Consider the following 20,030-nt stretch of genomic DNA (forward strand, 5'->3'; position numbering starts at 1 on the left):
GGGTAGAAATAACGGATCGCAATACCCCACAGCAGGTTTGGTCAGCAGTGGGTATAACTTTTTTGGTTCCTCTCCTTCTTTACTTTCCCCTCCTCCCTCCTGTCTTGTTACCAATAACTGTTGTGACTCCTTTTCATTTTTAATTGCAGGGGGCATTTCTTCAAAAATCCTCCAGAGATCTATCACTTCCCTTCTATTTTGGAGCTGCTTCCCCTTATATTTGGCCATTAAGTATGTCGCCACAAGGTCCAACACCATCTTATCGAATGACCCTTCTTCTGGACATATTTGAGATGTCCCCTCCCCCTTAATCTCTGTTAGCCACTGCCCTTGGTACTTTTTTTTTTCAATATACAAGGGGAGGTGTTTGCATATGTGCAAGAGTGGCATGTCTGCCCACATGGTTTCTTTCAACTTCTTTCCACTATCTGTGTGTGAATGTGTGTGGCAGCCAACCCTGTCAATACCTCAATCGCTTGATACTTCTAACAACAATCTTTCAAATCGCATTTCAAAACATTTTACTCATGTCTTATATTGCCTTTATCTATTCATAGGAGGAACGAAAACATAATGACGTAAGACAATTAACACATTGACCTGACAAACTGACGCACCTTACTGACAACATAAAACATGAAACATATATTTACAATAACCCTTTAAACCCTCTGCCCTGTTTCAAGAGTGTTCTATTTCCCCTCCATTCATATCTTGCATTCACCTTACCCTGGCCCCTTCTGGGTCAACCACTTAAAGATATTTATCACTATTAAAAGAAAGAACTTCTACTATTTTTCGAGTCTACTCAATATATAATATTCCAAAGTATTCCTTTTTCCTCATTTATATTCCTGCACTGGTCGAGACAGTACTATGCAGGGCCGCCATCCACCCCCTTTCGGAGCTAGGTTCCCATATCTCCTCTTATTTCATCACCTTATATAAAAACATAATAGCCATAAGAAAAAGAAAAAACACCTCAGTCAACAATCACTCAATCTCCTCATTCACACCCAGCCCAACCCGCAGCATATTCCTCTATTATTTAATCTCACTCATCCCTTATCAATTTTCCCTCCTTTAATTCTTCGTGCAATCAGTACTCAAGTGTTCGTGGTGTTCCAAGAGCCTCCGTTCGCGGTCTATCCACAATCGGGGTGCCTCCCCCAACCAAGCCGTCGCCGGCTCCCACGAGCAGGTGGGTATTCACAAAGCCGAGGCCCGCTGAACCTGCTCAGGAGCATACACGTTTTAAATACTGGTCAGCCGTAGGTGGCGATGGTCTTGATGGGAGTGCCCCAGATCTCGACACAGAGTACGGGGGTCATCCCGGATCAATCACATCAAAGGGGACACCAAATGAAGGCGCCCATTCCCAAAGCACAGATCCCAAACACGGAATAAATGGACACACCCCAGTAGGGAAAGAGACCAGGAGATAGATTGAAAGTTGAACACAGTTTATATCAGGTAAAAGATGCACACAGAGAACTGTGCTGCTCTGAGAGCACTCTGCCAAACAATACCAAAACATCACATTAAAAGGACAGATTTTCTCATTGATGACCAACAGTATAGGTGATGAATACTACATGCTTATTGGTTCACTACAAAGTTACATTATAAAATATAATGGGTTGACGCAGCTTGATTGGCTGGTGCTGGGCTGTTGCTTCTTGCAGCACGTGGGTCAGCTGGGCTCATCTGGGAGGGGTGAAGGTCAGAGGCGCAGGGCACGGATCAGCTAACTAATCTATTTTTCTGACAACATAAAAAAGGCTTGAAACAACTAATCAACATTAAACTCTGACATTTAGTGGAGGTGCTATAAAGTACAGCTAACAACTATATATCCAGCTTATACTTTGCCCCAAAGGAACCATAAAACATTAATCCCAGTGCCCACCTTGAAGGGGTTTGATCTACTTGATGCCTCATGATACAGATTGATAGGTGTTGTTTTTTTATTGGATATATGGTACAGGGGGATTTAGGACCGTGGTGGGTTCTTGCTCTGGTCACTGCAGTGGATTAGATGTGTATCTGCAACAAAGGGAAGAGGGGTCTGGGTTTCAAGAGCGGTGGGTGTGAAGGTGGGGGCTGAGAGGGCACATGCGGGTTTGTAGAGACAGATGAGTACACAAGTCAAGATACGCCCCAGTCACAAACAGGGCAATGAGCACAGAGGAAGAGAAAGATACAGACGATTTGCAACAATACATGCTGTATTTCTGTGGGAAAAGGGCCTGTGCAGCGCAGACAGGAGAGGAGTTGGTGGGTGTGTCTGGGCTGGACATGTATGGCGCTGTACGGTGGGAGAGGTGACTTTTAGAAATCGTTGTGCGGCCTAGTAAAGAGCTAGAGTTTGGGGTGGCATAAAATGGAGTCTGGATGTGTCATACAATGGGTTCTTTCCACTGTCGTCAGAGGAGAGACAAGGGGACGTCTCGCTGCAATGGGATGAGCAATAGATCCATTCCACACAGAATGTACAGGGAGGGATGAAAAGACCCTTCCTCCCTTACAACATAGACAGACATCATGAACATGTGCTTTACAATGGCAGTGCTGACATACTATGGACATCAAACCATCATTCAAGAGTTTTACACTAGAAATACTGGAAAATATTTGGGCACAGGCAACATGAAAATGTTTTATTGGGCAGTTCTAACATATTTTGAAGACATGGGTATCATGAACATGTGCTGTACAATGTCAGCACTGGCATATATTGTGGGCACTATCATGAGAGTGTTGTACAGTAGACAATGTAGCACATATTTGGGCACAGGCAGCATGAAAAGTGTTTTACAGCGGCATTGATTCAATATAATGTGGGCACAGGCTTCTTACAAATGTTGTCCTATAAGCTGTTGGCCTCATGGCATCTAACAACTGAAAAATATATGTCCAGAATCAATTGGACATTTTATGACTTTTCACACAGTTTTTATCTCAAAATGTGCCAGAAAATGTGCTATTTCACACCATTAATTTAAAATCATTTTGAAGCTGGAAATACTCCCAGACTCCTATATAGGTTAACACTCTCTTGCTGAAGTCGGTTGCACTGGTAAGCAGTAACTATTAACACACCTCAAATAAAAACCCTACAACGACCTGGAGTCATTTGTAATGGCTTTGTAATGGTTGTGCCCCTCACAGGATCACCCTATGGTCTACAAAGTTGCCCCTGCCACTCCACCCTCTACCTCCACGACAAGACAGCCTTTTGGAAGTTCAAGTTATAAGTTGTGCATGACAATCTTTTTCTTACCGATCCATGATGTATTAGTTTTATTTGATCAACATTTGGATAGACAGATTTTAGGCGTATATCCAATACCATGCAGCCCTGTGTCAACAGACCCAGCTACTTACCAAATGGCATCCTCCAGCATGGACTCCCTTCCTTTTACTTGTTCAATGGCAGCAGTGACTAAAATGTAAGCAAACATATCATTTAACAATGTATACCAAGAATATTGATATCAGACATCCCTGAACACTATCATATTGCAATTTAAAATGTTAAGTGTATAAAATGCCTGGCAAGTGTTCCTCTAAACTGGAACCTTTGGGGGAAATTATTAAGCAAGGAAAAAAAAAAAAAACAGTTTTCGGTCTATTCATTTTTCCATAGAGAAAAACGTTTTTCCATTGAACGTGTGCACCGTGAACACCATTGGATAGAAGGTCATGATTGTAGGAATTTGCACAGTCTTTTATCCAAATTGCTGCAGTGGCCCTGGCCAAAGGGCGTGTTCAATGACCATGGCCAAAGTCCATGGTCAGTGGGGCCGGATAAAACATAGCATAACAAAACCAATAAAATTCAGTACAAAAAATCCTTAGTTAAAAGAGATCTAAGACAGACCAATTTATCACCAAAAGAAACCATCAAATTCAGTAAGTGTGGAAGGTCACGTCAAACTTAAATCTGAGTCCACCCTGGTGTTCAGCCCATCAGCACACACATAAGACTGCAGCATCGATCAACAATGAGTTCAAAAATGACATCAAAACTGGCATCAATAGGGCACACAAGAGTTAAGATTGTCATCACTTCTACACCCACTGAGTGATGTATGTGTGTGAGCGCAGGTGCGCGCGTGTGCGTACGCACATATAGGATGAAGATTTCAGGAAAAAAAGGATAATGTAAACATTTACCTCTGGAAGTCGTTATCTTTTTGTGTCTGTTTCTGATTTGTATTTCAAACCGACCAAACTGACGTTTTTTTCACCAATGGGCTTCCTCAGACTGTCCTGAAGGGTGAAACGCATCAGTTCTGTCTGTTTGGATAATAAAAGCCTTATTTTGCTAATAGAAGACATGTTGGGTCCTGAAATACTTATTGTGATTCTGATCTGTGATTCCTATGGAGCCTCGAACGTTTATCTTTCATCTTGGAAATGTAATAGCGTCATAGCTCCTCCACGCTCTCCGGCACCGGCAAACCAACTGCAGTGCGGGTCTTGTAACTCGAGCCACACATAAGGACGTTATATATATATATACAGACAAGAACCTGCCGGAGGCAAGCAGACCGCACTCCGGGTCAGGAGATGCCGAACCCAATAAATAAACGACTAATAATGAGTGACTTGGATGTTTAATAGAAAAAAGCACAGCGTGAACAAGGTACACAGGAGAAAATGTTACGCATTTGACTTGTAATCATAACGTCCTTTTAACAATGTTTTGTCACTGAATTTCATAGGTTTTTGATAGAGCAAGTTAACCATAACGTGTATATATATATATATATATATATATATATATATATATATATATATATATATATATATATATATATTTAAGGCCGTGGGTAGCAGCCCTGTAGTTATGGTTAAGTTGCTCAACTCATGGAAAGAGCACTTTTTGGGCAGCTTATAACTTTGCCCCCCCCTGGATGAATCCTCACGTAACTTTGCACCAAAAAAGATATGGCCTATCAGAAAGATCCTGCGATGTTCGATGCAGTTCGTTAAGGGGAGGGTCTAAGTTATAATAGGGTCCCAACATTTGTGGAAATCCTGTTAGACGCAATGGAAAAGAAATTGTGCTCTTGTCTACAGGCCAAACCTCTGGATGGATTTTCACCAAATTTGCCCCAGGAGCGGCGGCTTGGTCCTGAAAGCGCGCTTTTGTACATTTGGTGTAATCCGTCCAGTATTTTCTTTTAAGATCTCCCAAAGGAAGGTAGAAAATAATTAGGGATATCTGCGTCCGGTCCGCAGACTCGTGTCCCGATTTGGGGTCCGTGGACACGTCTAGGCCAATGAGCGGGTGGCAGACATTATACACGCCCGCTTGTTGGATGTTCAAAAGTGTGAGGTGCATCATATTTTTTTAAAAAGTCGCCATGTTGGATCCGCGGACAGCCTTCGGTATCCGCGGATAGTGTTTTGGGAAAAAAGTCTCGAAAACACATTTTGGGTTATTTGGTGTCTGAAAGAGGGGCTGGAAAGGGTGGGGGAGTGCAATGAAGTTACCATGGAACTGTCCTTATATGTGAAAAATGTTTTTGCGGGTGCTGCCGAGTCTGCAGACATAGCGCAGTGAGAAGAAGTTTACAAATTCAGAGTCCTTTGGTGGCCTAAAGAGTGTTTGGAAAGGGTGGGGGAGTGCAATAACATTGACATAGAGCTGTGTTTATAGGTAAAAAAGGGTGTGCAAGGGCAGCTGAGTCCACAGTCACTTTTGGTGAATGTGGACATTATTTGAATTGCAGGGGGATCAGGGCAAGTTTTGGAATTTGTTCCACTGGCCACACACACTATAGTAATATGTGTAATTATAGGTAATGTAGTGGGAGTATACAGTATTTCTAATATGGTGGAATTATTATTATAGTACTATTGAAGATAGTGCTTATGGAATATGTATTTCTTTATACTTGGTATGGTTACGTAGTTGCATACAGTAATAAAGCTGGAATATCTGGTTCTATTTCTGTGGGAAAAAACTGTATAATTTGTTAATCATGATAGTTTAAAAGCTTTAATTGCATTACATTTTACATATACATTTACATTTTTGACCCTCGTAAATAGTACATTCTATGCACTGTTGTTGTATTGACATGAAATAATCATTGGGTCATTGGGAAACAAAATCCATAGAGAATAAAAAAAAAACGATTGTGACTATGTGAGTGTGATAGTATGTTTGAAATGTTTTGTAATTAAGGGGATGGTTAAAGGTGGTAGATACCTGTTGGCATATTCTAACTGTATTAGACTTTACAAGACGTTTTGCAGTAACAAGAACTTTGTTGGCGTATCTGAAGTGTATTGCAATGAAGGGTATTTCTGAAGTAGTTAGATACCTGTTTGCATATTCTAACTATCTTGACTTTTAAAAGTACTATTGTAGTATTATGGATGTAGTTAGATACCTATTGGCATATTCTAACTGTTTAGTGTGCTATACTTTAGTGGGTACATTTGGGTTGACGGAATATTAAGTAGGCATTTGTTAGATTTGCTAGTAATCTATGTTTTGGAGTAACCAACCACTTCTTTTTTTGACACATGCAGTACAGTGGCCTGAAGTGGTTGTGGCACCAGTGTGTTATATTATGCCTACTGTTGTGAAGGTTTTCTTGACAAGAGATACTAGGCTGTGTGTAAAGCTAGTGAGCTTACAGTTATTTTTGGTACCTTATAAGCATTAGTGTGACATATTGGCTATGTGAGTTTATTTGTATGCTGGAATGATTGTGTGAATTGCAAAAAGGGCATAATATGCCATGATTTGCATTCTGCAGAAGCTGGTGAAATGGAATGGATTCACAATTTGGTATGGATACATATACAAATAGTTCACTAAGGATGTGCTCTTGTGAAACATGGTGCGGAGAGTGCATGTACGCTTCCACGTGTATGAAATCTGAAAGATTTCATTTATAGGGATGTTTTGGTTTCCAGTACTTGTAGTAAGTACATTAGGAATTTGTGTGGTTCTTCCTGTGTGTTTATGGTAAACTCTACCATTCCTGTCTAGCAGTCCAATTCTTGACACTGTAAGTGCTGCCAGGATGATTTGTTGCATGTCTATGAAGGACGAGCATTTGCAAATGTATGGGAGGATAGGTCCAAGAGTCCCCATCTTGTGGAGTCCATGGCTCGTCGGGGGACCCCCATGCCACCAGGGCCCAGGTGGCGTGTGGACCACTGGCTGAGACATTGACCAAACGTGCTGTATTAAGCTAGGCCCTGGAAACCATTTTGTGAAACCAGAATGACATGAGCCCCTGTGCGCCGCAGCGCGGCCCCCACCCTTGGAGAGGTCTCACTTGTCCCTGCAGCCGCAGCTCCCTGGCAGATCCGCTGAGAGCCCGTTCCCACGAACAGGCGGACATGAGATAGTGCTAGAAACAAACACTGTAACATTCACCTTCCGCAGTGTATCACTGTCTACAGTATGACCCGGCCAGCAGGGCCAGGGTGGAAAAGAACTATAGAATGGTCCCCCGACAAAAGCAGAGACCCTAAATACCAATATGCAAACTGCCTGTGATAAAACCCTTTTATCCATGACCTTTTTTCTAAGACTTGTAAACTCCATGAAGATGGCAGAATGTGTGTTCATGTGGCATTCTGGTTGAAATACCTATATCCCCGTAGCTATGTGCAAATGGTAGAAGTGTCCCGGGTTTTATGTTATATGTTTCTTCGAGAAGAATGTACTCCAAGACCCTATGCCATAACTGAACTAATGCTGCTAGAGAGCAACGGAAAACAATTACAACCGCATTGGGAGCTCATGTAAATTGTGTAAGAAAACGCATAGAATGTATTCGAATGTTCAAGCTCACCATGTGTCACTGCCATCAGTCTCAGTGGCCAGTTGCTCCTGCGTGCTCCACCAACCTTAATACTACCTCGCCTATCGTGTATGCATAGAGTGTAACGAAATGTCATGGTTGTTAAGTACTTAAACATATAGTTAACAATAGCAACATTGGTATAAGTAACACATTTGAAAAGGCCATGTAAAGGCACTAACAATGTAGACATGTACATTTTGAAGAAAAAGCTCAATGAGTATTGTACAGTATATGAAGTATTATGTCTTTTTGTACAACCTGCAAACACATAAGGCCACTTCCCCTCCCTCCCCAGTGAAGCCTGCCAGATGAAAGGCAGAGGCCCGGGCTGCTCTGCCTCACCTCCCCCAATTCGGCTGGAGCCGCTTCAAGCATTCACGTCCCCCCGCAGCTCACATGGCCACGGCCTACCACCTAAATTATTTACAACCCAGCAGTAAACCCCGGCCATAAACGCAGGCCAAAAGGTGCTTTTTCTTAGGCTCCACAACCCACCAGCTCACCCCAGGTTAATGGCCCCTGTAAAATTAGGACACTCAATATTATAGCAATACTGTAGGAACGCATTCATAATGACTTCTAACGAGACATGAAAACTTGGACAGCTCACCCCTTGCCCTGAGACCCAACCTCGTCACCTATGATACCCGGCCAACAGGATGATGGTAACCATGTATTGATGTATTACCAAAGGACCCCACTCTAGGTGCATTCCTCCTGTGTTGCGTTAACTTGTAGAATAACCTATTGTAGGATTTACAGGGAAAGATAATATTGCAGTATTGAATGAATGGGGTGTGCGTGGCCCTTAGGGCAGAAAGCCAAGGAAGACGTTCCTCAATGACAGTGGCCACGCCTGGCACAACAGCACCGCCCGGATGAGCCCAGCTGACCTGCCCGGCCCACGTTGGCAACCAGTGACGTCCACCAACCACGGCGCACCACATCACAGCTGCACCTATAGTTATTCGTCGCCACCCAATCTCCACGAACATGTGCCCCCTATAGTGTGTAGGTTCTTATGACGATTTTGTAAATATATATGCCTGTCTTTGCTAGTGTCAGACAGAGCACTCTCGGAGTTTGCAGAGTCCTTTGCATGCCCTATTTTTGACTTATATAAACTCCCATTAAGCTCACCCGCACTTTGTCTCAGCCTTATTCCCATCTTGGGACGGTCCATTATTGTCTCTCATTGTGGGGAGGATCGCGCTATCAGGGGACGCTCGCCTTCAGTGGTGACCCCGACAGCGTGATTATTTTTCCTTAAATATATCCCTACCGTCCCCTTTGGCACGAAAATCTCCGGTTGAAAAGGGATACCGACGGTGCGCCGGCTCCGGTAAGCTGCCCGCCAACGGTGACCGGTACGCTTAGAAGTGCGCACTCATCAGAGAGAGGGTACGGGATCCCGGTTGAAAAATCCCCTTTGAGTACCGCTCGCCAGAGCCGGGGCTGACCGTTGAGCGTACGGCAACACTGCCTGGATGGACCCAGTTCGGAAACGCTCAGTTCAAGACAGGCATGTGATTATTAAGTGTGAGCGGTCATAAAGGGAGCAGGGGAGGAAAACAGGACAGGGAACTAGGTCATTTAAAAAGGGACACTTTGGGAATACTAAGAACCACTCTAGACTTTCTTTACTTTTTCTTTGCATATGGCCATTAGGATCAAGAGGTGAAAAGAGAAAAAGAGACGGGAACCTAGCTCTGCAAGGCGGCGCCGCATAGTGCTATCTTGACTAGTACTGGGAATATATGAAGAAGTGAAAAATAAGATAAAGGTGTCTGGTAAAAAAGGGAGACACGGTGAATATATTAGTAACTGCTATTCTTTCTATTCTTCTCTCTGGGTTTATGGGGAAAAAACAGGGTTAGTACTAAAAAAAAAAAAAAAAGATAACCTAACTAAAAGGACGAGTTTATATCAAACTAAAAAGACGAGTTTATATCAGATTAAGAAAGAAAGAGACAACTAGGAAGGGAGGAAAAGGATTACGAGTTGAACTGCAAATAGAGTGTTGCTTATTGGTGTGTATGCATCATGTGTGTCACAACATATTTTGTCAAGATGAATATGTAAAAATGGTAAAATGTGCATAATTATGGTATGGTCATGGTAAGTGTGACCAGAAGAAATTTTTATGGGGATGAGCCTGATGCAGTAAACTGACTATTTTTTTTTTTGAGTAAGTGTGCTGAAGATATCAATAGTGTACAAAAGGTGGTTTGCTTTTGTATGTGCGCCCTAAATTATACCGAGTATAAGCTGTGCACACCCACTCCCATATTGCCCAGGTGGCGGAAACACACAGGTCCCTACACGCAGAGATATATACATATACAGGTATATCTAGGGATATATAGGGCAACTACAAACCATGGGGGCAGAAACACCCCTAGCCCATATTTGTAAGAATCTGCCTGGGTATGCTGAACGTATTAAGAAATATCACGATCAGTGGATTACAAAACTGAAGGGGGAAGGGTTACCCCAAATATGGCCAGAAGGAGGATCGTTTGACAAGAGTGTCCTGGATATGGTAGCAACATGCATTTGTCTAAAATACAAGGGGAAGCAGTTACATAATAGGAGAGAAATATTAGATCTATGGAGATTCTTTGAAGAAGTGCCCCCTCCCAAAATAAGAGAACTAGGTACTGATTTGCCGTCTTTCACTGATAATCTATTGCTGATACTGAAAGACAACCACAAGTAGAGGTAACTAGATTGTACCCAATATTAAATAAACCAGTGCCCGCAGAAGGATACAGTGACCCGACATATGTGCCCCCAACAACAGTCACTATGACCCGAGGGCCAACGGCACCCCCACCGTATGAGAGCCATGGACAGCGCGACCAGGTAAGTACACCCACAGTAAATATGGAGAAACTAACAGAAGACTTAGAGTCTAGGCTCTCCGTAGCAAAAGATGAGCTCTCGAGGATGAAAAGCATATGTGAACAAAGTGGGGCTAACGCTGCTTGGTCAGAACTGACAACAAGAACACAGGGTCATGATAAAACAATTGAGGAAGGGTGGAAGAAGGGGGAGATACTGTTCAGAATACAAGAAGAACCAACTCGAATAATTGAACTAGAGGAAAGGGAGGAGCATACTGACAATGAGATAATGGCCACAGGAGGTAGAGAGGAACTATTGTGCGATATAGAAGAGGACTCAGAGGAAGGCGAAAGATTAAGCATGGCGATGGGAGGAGGAAATGAGGGGTTGGATGGTGCATGTTCGGGAAGAACAATGGAAGAAGAATGGACAGGACGGCTAAGGAATAGGTTGGGGAAAATGGCGCCATTAGGAAAGAAAGGAAAGAAGGTGAGTACAGGCAAGGCAACAAAAGGGAAGTTACAACTCCCACTAATACACAGGGGAGGAGGGAGGCCGAATTACATACCCTGGGCTCAGATGGACACGGCCAATTTGTTAAAGCTATTACCACCGCTATCAGGAGGGGCAAGCAAGTGGATATATGCATTTGAGAAGCACACAGCCGGGGTACCACTAGCAATAGGTGATGTGAAGAGTTTGCTAGTATCGGCAGTTGGGGATCAAGCTGATAGAGTATGGGTAAAGGCTGGCTTCCCGGGAGTAATGTTAGACTGTGTTCACCATGATGGAGCCTCTTTTAACACAGTACGTGCAAGGGTGTGGGACGCATTAAGAGAAACATTTCCAGACACCCCAGATTTGCAGTCAGTCATGCAATGTACGATGAATGATGGAGAAGATGCTATGGATTACATTTTTCGGGTCCAGGAGATGTGGAGAGCGGAAACGGGCACGCCCTGGTATCAGTCAACCTCATTATTTTACTTGATAATAAAGAGAGGGCTTCCTAAAGAGGTACAAAAAGCACTTGACAAAATTGCAGGTATTGAAGCGAAAGGGTGGCTCGAAATACAGAGCATAATAGTGCACCACTGTAAAAGGATAAAGGTGAGAGAAAAGGAAATAGCACAAAAAAGATTGGCAGACGAGACAAAGTTAGTACAAACAAAACTGGTGAAGGTCGCTGCAGCAGTAGCCGCACTCCCACACAGCAGGAAGGGAGAAGAGGAGGAGGAGGTTGCAATACAGGGGAGGTAGCAATACAAGGGAGGATGGCAACGAATTGGGCAGGAGCAGGGCAACCACAGTGGAACGAGCAGGAGCAGAACGGAGGTCCACAGTAGCAAGATTGGGCCCCTCGAGGGGGACGAGGTGGGTACAGGGGTCGCAGAGGGGGTGGACAAGGGTATGGGGGAAACAGAGGGAATGGATGGCAAGGTCCCAGAGGTGCGAGGGAAGTTGTTGGAATTGCACGAGGTGGGGACACTTTTCCCGAGAGTTCAGGAACAGGCCAAACAATGGATTTCAAGAGATGGAACAATATGGTAACCCCCACCCAGGAAGCCCATACGGTCTTCCAATGGGACGACAACAGAGGGAACAAGATCAGGGGTATGCAGAGCAAAGACAAGCGCATCATTATAGGACACAGAATCACCCACAAAACAAAACAACGACAATATGCAATACACCCCAGGCAACCCTTTCGCAACGAGTGCCAACGGAGCACCAGCCCCGGCCCCCTACAGTGGTGTGTCAGTAGTTTCAGGAAATGTCTTCAGCCTGGGGGGGACAATGAGACAACCAGCATAGGACAGTCCACAGGGAACACTTGCGTGTCCTGTTCTATCTACCACCTACGATGCAGCGGAGGAACCATTGGTAGGGGCGCAGATAGGAGACAAGCAGTTCATATTTATGGTAGATTCGGGAGCCGAGAAATCATGTATCCGTGAAGGCCGGTTTCCGCTATCTAACCAGAAGTTAGAGACGCAGGGGTTCTTTGGGGCTATAATTGAAGTTCCTTACACAGAAGATTTTGATGTGACAGTGGGGGGTAAAACGGTAAAGACACCCTTACTTTACTATGAGCAATCACCAATAAACTTGCTTGGAAGGGACCTTCTCAGCAAGCTCAATATGACAATATCGTTCACAGAAAGAGGGATAGTGTGCTCAAACCCAGGAATATGCCCATTACGCACAATGTTGGTGGTACATGCCCGAGCAACAGCACCAGAAATACGCGGCATGCCAGTGGACGAAAGAATGTTTATCGAAGGATTAAAAACACTGGCCCAAGTAGTACCCGAGCTAAAAAAGTTAGAGTGGAGGATACCAGCAGAATTCATCTTCCGCCCAATAGTACGCCCAGACATAGCACCAGGTTCAGTGGTATCCCTAGATCTGCACGCTGTGAAAGTATCAGCCAAAAGGATTGCAGTAATTGGGATGGACATAGACGGTGTGAATGGTGCACTGTACTGTGCATCAATGCTGATATCGCCCTACGTGACTTGTCTGATGGGGATCTCTTTTCTGATTCAGGGAGTGATGGCGAGATAATAATGGAAAGTGCCAGTCCAGTTGATGGCAGTGGTGGGAGCACCGCCGTCATTTTTTGATGATGACATGCGACTGGTGCCAAACAATTTGTGGACAACAGGCCCCCATGATGTAGGCTTGTTGCATGGAGTGACACCAGTAGTAATAAAACTCAAACCAGGGGCAATTGTGCCCCAAGTGAAGCAATACCCATTGTCCCGCGAATCTGAGGAAAAGAATAAAAGAGACAGTAAGTGCATTGCTAGCACAGGGAATAATAGTGCCCTCAAACTCCCCATGTAACACTTGTATCTATCCGATCAAAAAAGAAAAGGGAGGGGCTTGGAGGATGATCCAAGATTTACGCCCCCTAAATGACGTCATACAAAAAGAATTTCCTTTGGTCCCGAACCCTGCATCCATACTGTGCAGTATCCCAAAAACGGCGTCACATTTCACAGTGGTTGATTTGAAAAATGCATTCTTCTCCATCCCCTTGGCAGAAGAAAGCAGATACTTGACAGCATTCACGTTAGGGGGGAAGAGATACGAGCATTGCAGGCTACCTCAGGGGTACTGTGAGAGTCCATATTCAACCGCATACTACACGAAGACCTGGGTAATTTAACAGTTGAAGCACGATCATTCAGTACGTAGACGATTTGCTCGTCTGCGCACAGAGTGAAGAGATGTGCAGAAGTGACTCAGTTACCCTCTTGACACTGCTGGCCCATAAAGGGTACAAAGTGGACAAAGGGAAACTACAATACTGTCAGTCAGTCAGAAGTGCTGTACCTGGGGCAGCTGATATCAAAGGATGGGAAAAAGGATAATACCTGACAGAGTGGAATGGAAGCAATAAGGTCAGTGAGAGAACCCACCACAGTGAAGGAGATGCAAAAATTCCTAGGAATGTGTAACTATTGCAGAGCATGGATACTAGATTATGCAGCCTACACCAGACCTTTGCTGCAAGCACTCAAAGAGGCCCAGCAAGAGAACCGGAAAATAGAGTGATCAAAAGAAATTAGTGACTCGTTTGGGTTGCTAAAAGCTGATTTCGAGTGCTCCAGTACTCGCCAATCCTGATTATGAGCGCAAATTTTACCTGTTCTCACATTGCAAGGGGACTCTTATGACGGCTGTGCTGACACAAAAGACTTCCCTAGGACACAAACCATTGGCCTACTATAGCAGCACATTGGATACAGTAATGCAAGGCCACTTCGCGTGCGAGCAGTCTCTCGCTGCTGCCGCCTTCGCCATTGAGAAAAGTGCCACAATAGTAATGGGGTGCCCTGTCACATTGTTTGTGGAACACTCATTGTTTGCAATACTAGAGAGATCAAAAAGTACACTGACTACACAGCGAGCAACTGCCTATGAGATAATATTGTCCAGCGCCAACATCCACGTAGTGAGGTGCAGGACAGTAAACCCAGCAGCATTCATCACAGAACCGTGCACACTAGAGGACATGTAAGAACACAATTGTGCAACATACACAGGAGAAATGGGGGAGGGCACAGTGGTGTGTGAAAATGCCCTGAGCGAGGGAGAGGTGTACTTTGTAGATGGGTCAGCATCAATTGACATGGACACAGGAGAGAAACATGTGGGACTAGCAGTTGTGAGGCTAGAAGAAGGTGAGTATGAAGTGTTGGTACAATATCGCCTTCCGTTCCATTTCTCAGCCCAAGCAGCAGAACTTATCGCCCTAATAGAAGCATTACATGCAGCTAAGGGATGTGCAGTGACGATATACACAGATTCAGCTTACATGACGACCACCGTACACGGGGGTCTAGCCCGGTGGGGGTGAAGAGGGTTTCGAAGGGCGGATGGGACCCCAGTGCAACATGCCGAACTGTTGAAGGAATTGATTGAGGCCCTAAAAGGTCCAACAATGGTAGCAATAGTGAAATGCCAAGCACATACGTCTAACACCAACGTTGTGTCTTTGGGGAACGCGGCAGCAGATGCTGCTGCCAAGGAGGCTTCGTATTTCGAAAGACATGGAGCAGGTGAGTACCTATTGCAGCACCAGACGAACGAAGAACCTCCAGAAGGATACAATGCCATGCCCATATCGCAAATACTAGAGCTGGAGGAAGGTGCCAGTAGTGAAGAAAAGGTGTTGTGGGAAAAGAGGGGTTGCAGCCAATCAGCAACAGATTTATTGTGGCGCCAAAATAACTCAGGAAAAGTAGTGATGCCCATCAAACTGTTAGAAATAGCATTTCAGCAATTACACTTTCCAGCGCACAAAGCTAAACAACACATTGCGGCAGAGATACAGGAAGATTGGTTTGTGCCATGTCTCCAGGAACACATATCCCGGTTGACAATGGAGAGCACGACTTGTCAAATATATAACTCCAGGATGACCCTACGGACACTCAGGGGGACAATTCCAAAACCAACAGGGCCCTTCAGAGAACTGCATATTACAGAGAGGTCTGATGGGGCACGCTACATGATAGTGGTTGTATGTCCATTTCCCAGGTGGGTGGAAGTGGGTCCATGTGCGCGTCCTGATGCTAAGAGCACTGCAAAGTTTCCTAGTGAGGGAAGTGTTCCCAAGCTGGGGAATTTGTGACGTAATTCGCTCAGACAACGGCACTCATTTTGTGAACAAACTCTTCAAGGAAGTGACTGCGTTATTGGGAATAAAGCATAAACTCTGCTCGATTTATCTTCCCCAAAGTAATGGTGTTGTTGAGAAGATGAACGGCCTGTTAAAAGGAAGATTGTCTAAATTGTGTTTTTCGTTAAAGAAAAACTGGATCTACTGCTTACCCCTTGCACTGTTTGAACTGAGGAATCAACCGAGCACGGATCATCATCTGTCCCCGCACGAAATCGTGACAGGGAGACGGATGCACACAGTACATTCCCCATGCGCCAACACTCAGATGCACACAGAAGCGCCACAATATTAGGAGATGAATTCACAGATTACCTGAAGAAGCTAACTAGGGCAGCGCGTGCAATTTCAAGGCAGCTCTCACCACCATTTACAAGGGAGGAAGGGAACACAACGGTGTCCTTTGTGGAACCGGATACACAAGTACAACTAATGCCAGGAGAGTTCATTTATGTCCGGAGCTTTGTGCACTGGTGGAATGCCCCAAGGTTCCATGGCCAATACGAGGTAGTGTTTTGTACACCCACAGCTGTAAAGGTGAAGGGCCTCAGGTACTGGATACATTTGACAGACGTGCGGAAGGCATATAATAGTTGGCAGGAAGAAGTGGATGGGGAGGCACAGACAACAGCAAACCAAAATGATGGAAATGATGAGTACAGCACGTTTGGTCAATGTCTCAGCCAGTGATCCACCCGCCACCTGGGCCCTGGTGGCAGGGGGGACCCCCAACGAGCCATGGACTCCACAAGGGGGGGACTGCAGGGGAGGGGGGTCTCTTGGACCTATCCTCCCATACATTTCCCCCCTTTCGTTACTTAAGTAACGAATACTGTAACTTCCTCAACCTCTTGCGTTCCTCTTCTTCAGCTACTGCCTCATCCCATGCGGGGGTGCCTTTTATGGGCATCCATGCCCTACATACCCCTCGCAGGCTTTCCCCCCTTCTGACGCATGTTTAGAGTGAGTTCTCTGTAGTGAAAATGTTGTCAGAGATTTACATTTCCAGTGCTGCCAAGTGTGTTACGGCATTGTTTGTGCCCTAATGTTTTGAAAATAGGTTGACCTTTTACTGGTGTTAACTGTGTTTCCTCCAAACAATTCTTCATAGTCTGACTTCTAACATTCTGAGGTGAGTTAAAACCAAAATGAAGTTGGACACCATGCTTACTTCATAAATCAGGAGCACTTTCATTTGTTTCAGAATTCTGCATACTTCAGTAGCTGCTTCTCCTGGTAGTTTTTAGTATTCTAATTTGTTTTGGTGTTTTAATGGGAGGAGCAGTAGTCGGTGTAAAGTTACACCTCCTATGCTGTAGGCAGCTAAACCTGTGGGGCTGTGTTTGTAAAATTTTGTAAAAATGTGCTGATTATTTTAATTAAGAACGTTTTACCAGAACCAGCTTCACCACTTACATACAGGAGCATAGGTTTATACATTCTACAGCTACAAGTTTTAGTTTCATGTTTAAAACCATGTTCAATTTCTTCAGTGACTTCCAGATAAATGGTGGGTTGTTCATCATTAAACTGTGATTTTCACACTGACAAGTCTTTTTCAGATTTTTTAGGTCGATACATGGAATTTTCTACCTCAGTCATGGCTATTTCTGTGTCATTTAGAATGATTGGTTCGCCAAGGGTTCTTGCTTCATGTAAGGGAAGGTTGACTGCCCACAGGAGTGTCTTCATCTAGTTGAGCTTCAATTTCTTCCTCTTGTTGGCGTTCAATGTCCAACATTTCTTTGTATTGTTTAAAATTTACATTTGTTTATTTTATTCATTTATTGATTTATTTTATTTATATAGCAAACAAACCAGAGGTATTTAGGTGCTTTACTTAAGAGATTGGGTGCAGTGCTTTAGGTTACCGAAAGTAAGCACAGGAGGTGATTACATCATAGAGGAACATACAAAAGTAATATATCACACGCAAAATGTAGAAGAAAGTTCAGAATGCAGAGATACATGGTGCCTAAACCCAAGTTGCAGGGCAGCAGCAGCATACAAATGCAAAAGTCAATTAGGTGGCAGATATATGGTGCTAACCCCATGGTGCAGGGTGGCAGCAGCATACAAATGCAAAAGTCAATTAGGCAGCAGATACATGGTGCCTAACCCCATGTTGCAGGGTGGCAGCAGCATACAAATGTAAACGTCAATTAGGTGGCAGATGCATGGTGCTTCACCCTATGTTGCAGGTCGGCAGCAGCATACAAATGCAAAGGTCAATTAGGCGGCATACATGGTGCCTAACCTGTGTTGCAGAGTGGCAGCAGCATGCAAATGCAAAAGTCAATTAGGAGGCAGATACAAGGTGCCTAAACCCATGTTGAAGGGCGGCAGCAGCATACAAATGCAAAAGTCAATTAGGCGGCAGATGCAAGTTGCCAAACCCCATGTTGAAGGGCAAATACAAAAGTCAATTAGGTGGCAGATACAAGGTACCTAACCCCATGTTGCAGGGCGAAGCAGCACACAAATGCAAAAGTCAATTAGGCAGCAGATACATGGTGCCTAACCCCATGTTGCAGGGTGGCAGCAGCATACAAATGCAAAAGTCAATTAGGCAGCAGATACATGGTGCCTCACCCCATGTTGCAGGGTGGCAGCCACATAAAAATGCAAAAATCAATTAGGCAGCAGATACATGGTGCCTAATCCCATGTTGCAGGGTGGCAGCAGCATACAAATCCAAACTCAATTAGGCGGCAGATACATGGTGCCTAACCCTCTGTTGCAGGGGCGGCAGCAGCATACAAAGAAAGGGATAAGTGGAGAAAAAATCAGGGGAGACAGGGGGGAATATCAAGGGGGCCAGAAGAGGGGGATACACAACATCACAGGGGACCAGTGAGGCATGCAACATCACGGGGGACCAAGGAGAGTGTGGGGGGCACACAACATCACAGGAGACCAGGGGAGTGAGGGACACACAACAACATAATGGGGGACGGAGGGGGTGGGGGGCACACAACAACATCACGGGGGCTGGGGGGGTCCAGGCAACAAAAATTCACGTGGGACCAGGGGGTGTGGGGGGGCACACAACATCATGGGGGAGCAGAGGGGGTGGGGACACACAACAACATCACAGGGGACCAGGGGGGTTTAGGGGTACACAACAACATTACGGGGGACCAAAAGAATGCGCCGATGAACATAAGTTTCCAAAATACAATTAAAAAATGGGAATGCTTTTCTTTTTAATTATTTTTGCATTTTGTTTCCAAAATACCAAAAGAGAAAGCAAGCAGCAGCCAATTCCAGTATGATTCCTACCTCAGTGCTGGATTTAAAGCATGGGCACGGCCTCCGGGTGTGCAATCCATTGAAGAGGGAGCAGAATGTTGCAGGCTCTGTTGATATCCGGTGGAAGATGCCGAGTGAAGGGGCCCAGGAGTGGGCCTTTGGTGAAGCCCGTCGGTCCCCGATAGGCTGTTGGAAAACATTCTTCTTTTCTTTTTTACTGCTTTCATTTGTTTTGAATATATCATATCATATCAGTGCAGCTTCAAATGAGTCATAGTTACCTCTCTAAGGTTTAAACAGTTGCAGTAGGGCCATGTAATAAAGTAGTTTATGCAGAGATTTAAATAACTTTATATGATTAATTAGGCTGGGTTTGGTAAGTTTCACTAGGCTTCCTTCACAAGGTTGAGACTGAATATTTTCCATTTGTTTCATCTGGTGTGACATTATTTTTGTAGGAGCAGTTTTGGGCTATGTCGTGCAGGCACATGTTTTTCAAAACAGTACTTCTATTTGGGCAGTATGTATCAATTAATTTTTTTTTTAAATGTCCTGGCTGTTGGGATCACTTGTGGCTATTGTTTCAATCTCTTGGTAGGATTTAGGTACTCTTTTTCGTTATGAAGCTGGACCAAGGTTTAGCCAGACAATGGGCCTCATTACGAGTTAGCCGGTCTGGATTTTTTGGACGGGCTAACTCCGAGTTATGTGGCCGTGTGGTGTTTACACCCACCAAGTCTGACCTGGTGGGCATAACGCCACTGTCCGCACACGGACGTGGAAGCACCCGCACCATTACGACATGGTCCCGGTGCTTCCACTTCCCCCCTATCAGACTCCAAGGGAATGTGGAGTAACGGAATACCGGCTCTGGATTTACCGGACCACCGGGG

General features: G+C 44.7%; 1 protein-coding gene across 2 annotated transcripts in view; it reads right to left on the minus strand.

The window, feature by feature from the left end:
- Positions 1-20,030, minus strand: part of LOC138581972 (ribonuclease Y-like) — a 338,026-nt gene that overhangs the window by 262,467 nt on the left and 55,529 nt on the right. For both annotated transcript variants that reach the window (XM_069652880.1, XM_069652879.1), the window contains exon 2: positions 3,388-3,445. In XM_069652880.1, the coding sequence (XP_069508981.1) occupies positions 3,388-3,445 (58 nt within the window). The remainder of the gene's footprint in view (positions 1-3,387; positions 3,446-20,030) is intronic.

This window comes from Ambystoma mexicanum, chromosome 3q (assembly GCF_040938575.1).
Source record: "Ambystoma mexicanum isolate Mex_15411 chromosome 3q, UKY_AmexF1_1, whole genome shotgun sequence".
In the NCBI taxonomy this organism is placed as follows: Eukaryota; Metazoa; Chordata; class Amphibia; order Caudata; family Ambystomatidae; genus Ambystoma; species Ambystoma mexicanum.